Source organism: Theropithecus gelada, chromosome 3 (assembly GCF_003255815.1).
Source record: "Theropithecus gelada isolate Dixy chromosome 3, Tgel_1.0, whole genome shotgun sequence".
Taxonomy (NCBI): domain Eukaryota; kingdom Metazoa; phylum Chordata; class Mammalia; order Primates; family Cercopithecidae; genus Theropithecus; species Theropithecus gelada.
Genome location: NC_037670.1, coordinates 182,415,948 through 182,424,686, shown reverse-complemented (window position 1 = coordinate 182,424,686; position 8,739 = coordinate 182,415,948). Strand labels below are relative to the sequence as shown.

At 56.0% G+C, this 8,739-nt stretch overlaps 1 protein-coding gene across 2 annotated transcripts in view; it reads left to right on the top strand.

Moving 5' to 3' along the window:
• PTPRN2 (protein tyrosine phosphatase, receptor type N2) overlaps nucleotides 1-8,739 on the top strand; it is an 898,882-nt gene that overhangs the window by 86,700 nt on the left and 803,443 nt on the right. For both annotated transcript variants that reach the window (XM_025379168.1, XM_025379167.1), the window contains exon 2: nucleotides 7,728-7,778. In XM_025379168.1, the coding sequence (XP_025234953.1) occupies nucleotides 7,728-7,778 (51 nt within the window). The remainder of the gene's footprint in view (nucleotides 1-7,727; nucleotides 7,779-8,739) is intronic.

Below are 8,739 nucleotides of genomic sequence, written 5' to 3'. Positions count from 1 at the left end.
GGGTGCCCAGGGAAGTGGGAGGGGGCACAGGGAAGGGGAGGGTGCCCAGAGAAGGGGGAGGGGGCACAGGGAAGGGGGAGGGGGTGCAGGGAAGTGGGAGGGGGCACAGGGAAGGGGAGGGGGTGCAGGGGAGGGGGAGGGTGCCCAGAGAAGGGGGAGGGTGCCCAGGGAAGGGGAGGGGGCGCAGGGAAGGGGAGGGGGCGCAGGGAAGGGGGAGGGGGCGCAGGGAAGGGGGAGGTGACGCAGGGAAGGAGAGGGTGCCCAGGGAAGGGGGAGGGGGCGCAGGGAAGGGGGAGGGGGCACAGGGAAGGGGGAGGGGCATAAGGAATGGGGAGGCTGCAGGGAAGGGGAGGCTGCAGGGAACGGGAGGCTGCAGGGATGGGAAAGGCGGCAGGGGAGAGGGAGGTGGCAGGGAAGGGGGAGGCTGCAGGGAAGGTGGAGGCTGCAGGGTGTCCCCAGGCTGTGGCTGGGCTTCCAGGGAGGTGGTCAGTCCCTCTCATGTGGAGGTGGCTGGCTTCTGTCCGGGCCACTGCCAGGTCCCTTGGTCATGGGCTCTTGGCAGAGGGCTGAGCACTGTCTCCTGCTGCCCCCTGCTGCCCCCTGAGCCCTGTCTGGAAGTCACAGGCAGGGATGGGCAATCGAGCCTGGCAGGAGCCACCAGGGCTGCCTCCCTCTTCTCAGAGACAGATCTGGGAGGAGCCAGAAGCCTTCCTCCTCCCTCTCTCCCTCTTCCTTTTGTCTTTGAATTTGCAATCACAGCTTTCATCTGAGCCTTGGGCCACAGAAGCCAGACGCTCTGCCCGCACGGGTGCCTGAGAAGAGGGTCCAGGGGGTCTCTGTCCTCTCACGTCCAGCCTGGCAGAGGCAGCCCTGCCTCCAGGCTGAGGTGCTTTAATCTCTCACTTTTCAGGCTTATTCCTAGAATAGGGGTTCTTAATGTGGAACTGGCTTTCCATTCCTGCCTGGATACCGGCCCTGGTTTAACACGTTGTTTTTGATCCAATAGAAACATTTAGAAAACCTCAGTGGGGTGTGGGGACTCCTTAGTCCCAAGGGTGTATGCTGCTGGTGAGGAGATGCTGAGATTGCAGGAGTAGCTATGGCCCAGGCACTGCCCACCCATCAGCAGGCAGGCGCCTCACCCTCACCCCCCTGCAGTGGGCAGGGCACATCCCCATTTACATCTGAGAATGCGAGGGAGGGGGAGGCTTTGCCAGGTGCACAGCATTGTGTTTGCCACACAGGAGGTGGAGTTGGAGCCTGGGCACCCTGCTCTCTCTCCAGAATGTTAAAAATGAGGATGATGTTTAAAAAGAGCATCTCTTCAAACACCGCACCTTCCTTTTCTATGATGACGCGTTCCTAGAAAAGAATGTGATTTCACATAACCCCAGAGCCTCAGGCTGTCCTAAGCCGTAGCGTTTTCTGCAGGGAGGGGTGGGAAACATGGCTGTGATGGGAATGACACCTGGGATGGGCTCTGGCATTGACACCCACAGTGGTGAGACCGCCACTGCTGCAGGTGACAACATCAGTCACCGGAGGACCTGCTCTAGGCAGTAGGCACTGGGGGTCCTGGGGTTCTGGCATGTTTTTTTGTAAGACTGTAGAGGGGGACAGGACAAAGATAGAGTGACTGACAGTAAGAGGGTCGGATCAGGTGTGGGGGCTGTGAGCTCTGAAGAGCGGAGGAGGCTGGCAGGGCCAGGTGTAGATTACTTAACTCTCCTTCGTTATATTTTTTAGATGAGGAAATCTGTGTGTGTTCCTTGTACCAAGTGAGTGGTGGTGACACAGGTGAAGCCCCCGCATCCCCTTCTCAGAGGCTGTCCCGGTTCAGGTTCAGCGACTTCCCCAACAGACCCGCATCTCCAAGTTTGCACAGCCACGGGGTCCTGGCATTCCCGTTGGTGCGTGAGTTGGTGCCGTCTGGGAAGATACTTTCCTGTTTGCAGTTGGATCCAGGGCCTTGGTCATTCCGGCCTCAAAGCACGGTCTTCAGTGAGCCCCTCTCAGGAAGGGAAATGAGCGAGTGGCCAGCAGCTCACAGGCCTCCGAGGAGTCCTGTCTGCGGCTTGGAGGCAACAGGTGCTGAGCCTGCCATCCAGGAACCTCCCCTCCTCCCTCTTCGGTTCCTGCTGTGGGATGCCAGCTCACATCAGCCAGCTTTTATGGGCCTCAGTGGAAAGTACAGCACACAATTCAGAAGACTTGTGTGTCCTGCTGCTGACTACAGCCTTCCCCTGCCCTTACAGCAGAGTCAGGCGAGAAGCCTGAACCCAGGAAGGGCCTTCCACCGTGGCAGTAGAGACAGAGTCGGGCGGGGGCCATGGATTTTTAGGCCATGCCTGCCTTGGCCACAGCGACGCCCAGAGATGGGAGAGAGCAGAGCAGGTGCATATGGGACAGGATGTGCTGAGCTTGCTTCCAGCCAGTGAGAGAGGAGGTGGGCTCTGTTCACATTTACTGTATTTCCACAATGAACTACAAACTCTCCATAAACATCTCTTAGGAGTGATTGGGGTGTGAGAGGCAGATCCAGCCTGGCTCCTTGCAGACCTGGATCCATTTTCATCTTGAGAAGGGTAAGAAAAAAGGGGCACCACAATGGTGACAAGATACTGCTTAGAATTCTGAGGACACAGTAGGGAAGCAGAATCAGAACAAGATCAGCATGCATGCATGAGTGTACCCATGTGCGTGTGTGCATGTGTGTATATGCTTACATGTATGTGTGCATGTGTGTATGCATGCAGGTGTGCGTGTGTGTACAAGTGTGTTGGTGATGGGCATGACTGCATGCATGTGTGCATGTATGAGTGTGCATGCGTGTATATGTGTGCACATGCTTGTGTGTGCATGTGTATGTGGGCACATGCTCGTGTGTGCATGTGTGCACATGGCTTGTGTTGCATGTGTATATATGTGTGCACATACTCGTGTGTGCATGCATGTATATCTGTGCACATGCTTGTGTGTGCATGTATGTATATGTGTGCACATGCTTATGTGTGCATGTGCATATATGTGTGCACATGCTCGTGTGTGCATGTGTATGTGTGCACATACTCGTGTGTGCATGTGTGTATGTATATGTGTGCACATGCTTGTGTGTGCATGTGTGTATGTATATGTGTGTACATGCTTATGTGTGCATATGCATATGTGTGCACATGCTCGTGTGCATGTGTATATGTGTGCACATGCTCATGTATGCATATGTGTGCATGTGTGCACATGCTCGTGTGTGCATGTGTGCATGTGTGTATGTATGTGTGTGCATGTGTATGTGTGCACATGCTTGTGTGTGCATGTGTATATGTGTGCATATGCTCATGTATGCATGTATGTATATGTGTGCATGTGTGTATGTATATGTGTGCATGTGTATGTGTGCACATGCTTGTGTGTGCCTGTGTGTATATGTGTGCACATGCTCGTGTGTGCATGTGTGTATGTATATGTGTGCACATGCATGCATGACTGGATGTGCTTGTCTCTGTGCTGAAGTGGGAGGGATACCCTGTGGACACAGAGTGAGGAGGAACCCCTGAGCGCCACAGCCCTGCTGTAGGGTTCAGCAGAGGAGCAATTTGAGAATTTGGGGAATGTCACATGTTTTCATGCAAAAAGGTGGCTAATACATTGAAGTGAAGGATTCCAGTTTTAAGTGTTGGGCACACACAGTTAAGGGCCCCACAGGCCGCTGTTGGCTTTCCTTGTGGATTTAGCTTCTTGGCCTCAGAGTGATGTCTGGGCTGTAGTGTGTGCAGTCTGGGAGCCGACAGGGTGCACAAGTCCAGGGCGCCATTTGCTGCCACACGTGGGGTGTGGAGCCCACTTGAGGAAGGCGTGTGCCCGAGGCTCCTGGGCTGGGTTGAACCAGTGTCTGCCGGAGAAAATGTCTTCTCTGGATGATTTATGGTCATAATTACTATTAGTAGGTGGCTGATATTTAAAATGAAATTTGCTCTTTCATAATTTTAGAACAAATAACACAAGTAACTTAGCAGTCAAATTAGCATATCGACTGGCTGGGTGAAATATGCATAACATTTGCAGCTCTGGTGATAATGTGAAACGCTGCTGCTGTGTTTGCCTCTCACCATGGAGTGCTGCAGGTTTTCACTGTTGCTTCTCATCAGTCTTCTGGAGTAATGAATCAGGCTGGGCACATGCCCGTAACAGGTGGTTTTCCAAGGTCAGGATCCAAAAGATCATTTGATGCACATCTCGTTCAGATTACATCTAATTGTCAGCCACGATTAAGGCAGAGACAGGAGGAAAAGAGGCTTTCTTCCTGGTGCCTCTCCTAGCAGAGCTCCATCATCTGCCATTTCCACATGACAAACAAGGAGTTAGAACGAGAGCTCTGCCTGCAGGGTCCCTGTGTCTGCCTTCCCCCAAGGTCTCTGTTCCTCCACACTGGAGATGCACCCTAGAATTCTGGGCAGAGTTCTGTACTCCTGCCAGAGCCGGGACCAGAGACGTTCCACGACGTCGGACTAACCTCCAGCACGTTTCCGGTGTGGTCACTCCTTACTGTTCCCAGCTCCTTCTCGGTGAGCCTCTGTGTGCCTAGGGTGGAGGGGCCCTCACCGCTGAGGCTCTTCCCCTGGGAGGCAATGAGGGGAGCCTCGGATGTCAGTGTGTGAGGATCTGAGAGGTCCGCTAACCTTCATGCTGACCTTTTCAAGGTCATTGCTTTTGTGGGGAGTGGTGTCTGCCTCTCCTCCTGCTGTTCCAGTGCCAGGTGTGTGTCTCTCAGAACGTTCCCTGCCACGCTCCTGTTGGCCATTCACCTCCTCTGCCTGGCTCAGACACTTGTTGAATGAATAATGCAGAGAATGCAGACCCAGGGTGGGGTTAGCTCATGGGTAAATGGGATTAAGAAATGGGCCGGGCGCGGTGGCTCAAGCCTGTAATCCCAGCACTTTGGGAGGCCGAGACGGGCGGATCACGAGGTCAGGAGATCGAGACCATCCTGGCTAACACGGTGAAACCCCATCTCTACTAAGAAATACAAAAAATAGCCGGGCGAGGTGGCAGCGCCTGTAGTCCCAGCTACTCGGGAGGCTGAGGCCGGAGAATGGCGTGAACCCGGGAGGCGGAGCTTGCAGTGAGCTGAGATCCGGCCACTGCACTCCAGCCTGGGCTACAGAGCGAGACTCCGTCTCAAAAAAAAAAAAAAAAAAAAAAAAAAAAAAAAAAAAAAAAAAAAAAAGAAATGAAATGTTGGCCAGGTGTGGTGGCTCATGCCTGTAATCCCATCACTTTGAGAGACCAAGGCAGGTGGATCACTTGAGGTCAGGAGTTTGAGACCATCGTGGCCAACATGGTGAAATCCCATCTCTACTAAAAATACAAAAAAATTACCTGGGTATGGTGGTGCACACCTGTAGTCCCAGCTACTTGGGAGGCTGAGGCAGGGGGATTGTTTGAACCTGGGAGGCAGAGGTTGCATTGAGCCAAGATCACGCCACTGTACTCCAGCCTGGGTGACAGAGCAAGACTCTATCTCAAAAAAAAGAAAAAAAAAAAAAAAGAAGAAATGCTCTTTTTCACGAGATTATGTTATTTCAAAACAAAACAAAACACCCCAAAAAACCAAAAACAACCTGCTGGGATTGGAGGCTTCCGTCAGTGGGCGTCCACCCGCCTGTTCTGGGTGTCCACCCGCCTGTTCTATGTGACCACCCGCCTGTTCTGTGTGACCACCCGCCTGTTCTGGGTGTCCACCCGCCTGTTCTATGTGACCACCCGCCTGTTCTGGGTGTCCACCCGCCTGTTCTGTGTGACCACCCGCCTGTTCTATATGACCACCCACCTGTTCTGGGTGTCCACCCGCCTGTTCTATGTGACCACCTGCCTGTTCTGTGTGTCCACCCGCCTGTTCTGTGTGTCCACCTGCCTGTTCTGTATGACCACCCGCCTGTTCTGGGTGTCCACCCGCCTGTTCTATGTGTCCACCCGCCTGTTCTGTGTGTCCACCCACCTGTTCTGTGTGTCCACCCGCTTGTTCTGTATGACCACCCGCCTGTTCTGGGTGTCCACCCGCCTGTTCTATGTGACCACCCACCTGTTCTGGGCGTCCACCTGCCTGTTCTGTGTGACCACCTGCCTGTTCTGTGTGTCCACCCGCCTGTTCTGTGTGTCCACCCGCCTGTTCTGTGTGACTGCTGGCAGGCGGTGGTGGTGGGCATGGGCTGGGCAGGCCAGGGCTGCACCTAGGCCACCTCCTGGAAGGAAGCAGACCCCAGCCAGGGGCCACCCTGCGACTGTGGAAGGGTCCCGAAGCTGTTATGAGATGAGGGAAACGACCTCCTCCCGTGAACTCCCAGCATTGGGTCCTGCTAGGCTCTGTCCTGCCTTAGTTCCGGAATGATGTTTAGTTTTAAAGCGTCCGCATGTGCTGGTTTAAGGCAACCGATTGCTTCCTCTGTAAGGCTTTTAGGCCAGCTCCCTCATGAGGAAGTAGTGACTGGAAACTTTAACGTGACCCTGTTGGTGAATCTGTCAGTGATTCATAACTTTCTCTGGATTCCTCAGTTTCTTTGTGCACCGATTTGCTCCTGGGCACCTGCCCTGTGTCAGACACACAGAGGGCATGGGAGGAAACGGTACTGAGGGTGGAAAGAGGCATGCGCCCGGCTCCTGAACTCCAGGAGAGGGAGATACACCCTAATCCACAGTCACTGCACAGTGTGGTGAGTCCGGAAACAGACGCCTGGGCAGCGGTGGGGGGAGAGTCTGGGGCTCCCATGGGGATCTTATCGGATGAACAGGCGTTTGTCGGTTGGTGAAGCAGGATTGAAGGCACTATGCTTCGCAGGAATGAGTGAAGGACACGGCGTGTTCAGACCACACCCGGCCTTCGCTGGCAGTGAGACTCCCGCGTCATGACCCTGGGGGCCCCCCGGTTCTAGTGTCCTGTCTGCTCACGCCCTTGCCAGAGCCACTGCCTAGCGGGGTGGTGCTTTCTGGACCCATCTGTCTGTGTTTTAAGATGGGCGTGGACGTGGAGCCGAATGCCAGCCTTTGCCAGACTGCCCGGCCGCGGTGGATGCGTGGCTTGGGGTCGCCCGGCACCACGGAGCTTTTGGAGCCCCTTCCTGGGTGCGGATCGAGGTGCTGCCTCTGCCCGGTGTCTTTTCCAGGGCCTGGCCCTGCCTCTCTGGCTTTTCCTGCCCATCTTTGTCTCCGCTGCCTCCTTTCCTCTCCCGACACTCTCATGTGTCTCTTGTCTGTGGCCACGGACGCCACGGTTTGCTTCCCACGCAGATGGGCTCTCGGTGGAGCGTGGTACCTCCCTGGAAGCCTCCGCTCCCCGGGGCCCTGCAGCCTCACTTCGGGAGACCCAGTGCGCGCAGTGGGCACCCGGTCCAGGGGAGGCGCTGGCCCAGGGGAGTCCCCGGCCCCGCTGCTGATCCTGCCGCCCGGGGTCTCCTATGCTCCTATCATGACGCTGGCTTGACCCTCAGCCGAGAGCTGTGGGCCTGGTCCAGGTGAGAGCTGGGCTCCGGGACAAGGCCAGGAGGCCTCGCACGTGGTTGAGTCAGGGGCGCAGCGTTCTGGCTTCAGAATAATCGTCACCATCTCGGAAAAGCTGGATTGGAGGAACCTGCTCGGCCGGCAGTTTCTCTGACTCACCAGTGGGCCAGGGCGGCAGCCTCGGGGGCACCCCCTCTTCCCCCAGCTGACCGTGTCTCTTCTCTGTTTCCCTGCAGGCTGCCTACTCGAGGAGGGCCTCTGCGGAGCGTCCGAGGCCTGTGTGAACGGTGAGTGTGGGGTCCTGGCTGCTGCGCCCTGGTCTGCCCCTCTCCTGCCCGCCGTGCGCGGCGCCCAGCCTGGTGAGCCCGGCCTCTGGCCTGGAGTTGGGGCCGCCCGGGCGCGCTGCTGAGAGGAGGCGGATGGAGCCCCGGAGCCACGGGTTGCGGCCTCATTGGGTCGGGGGGAAGAGGGTGCCCGGGTGCTGGGCACTCATCGCACCAACCCTTGCTTTCTGATTTTGTTTTCTTCTGTCCTTCGGCAAGTTTTTCATCCTTTTTTAAAAAAATTTTTTGAGACAGAGTCTTGCTCTGTCTCCCAGGCTGGAGTGCAGTGGTGCTATGTCTCACTGCAACCTTCGCCTCCGGGGTTCAAGCGATTCTCCTGCCTCAGCCTCCTGAGTAGCTGGGACTACAGGTGTGCGCCGCTGCCCCCGGCTAATTTTTTTGTGTTTTTAGAAGAGACAGGGTTTCACCATGTTGGCCTCAGGTGATCCGCCCGTCTCGGCCTCCCAAAGTGCTGGGATTACAGGTGTGAGCCACCACGCCCGGCCAGGTTTTTCGTCCTTTAAGCCACCTATTTTCCTCTCTTATCAGGCGGATAAGAAAACACGTGCAAATGCTGCATTTTCAGGCTGGGCTGAAAGCCCATGAGGAGGGCAGTTACTATGAAATACAGGGAGCAGCGGTCCCGCAGAGTCCCTTCCGTCTGGTGGGTTCAGACAGAGGGCATCTCCAGAGCGGAGGCCGCCCCGTCCTGTCTGATGCTGATGAACTGGGCGCTGTGCGCTCTGAAGGCGCAGGGGAGGCGTAAACTCCAGTATCCTCAGAAAAGCGCTGGGCAGAGCCGCCTTTCTCCAAGTCAGGGGCTGCGTGTGGGCCCGGGACGCGCTGAGCGTGGCCTTCTCTTTCCCCAGCTCCCAGCCCGTCTGTCCTCAGACTGTGGGCAGGAGTGGATTTAATCCTAGCCAGG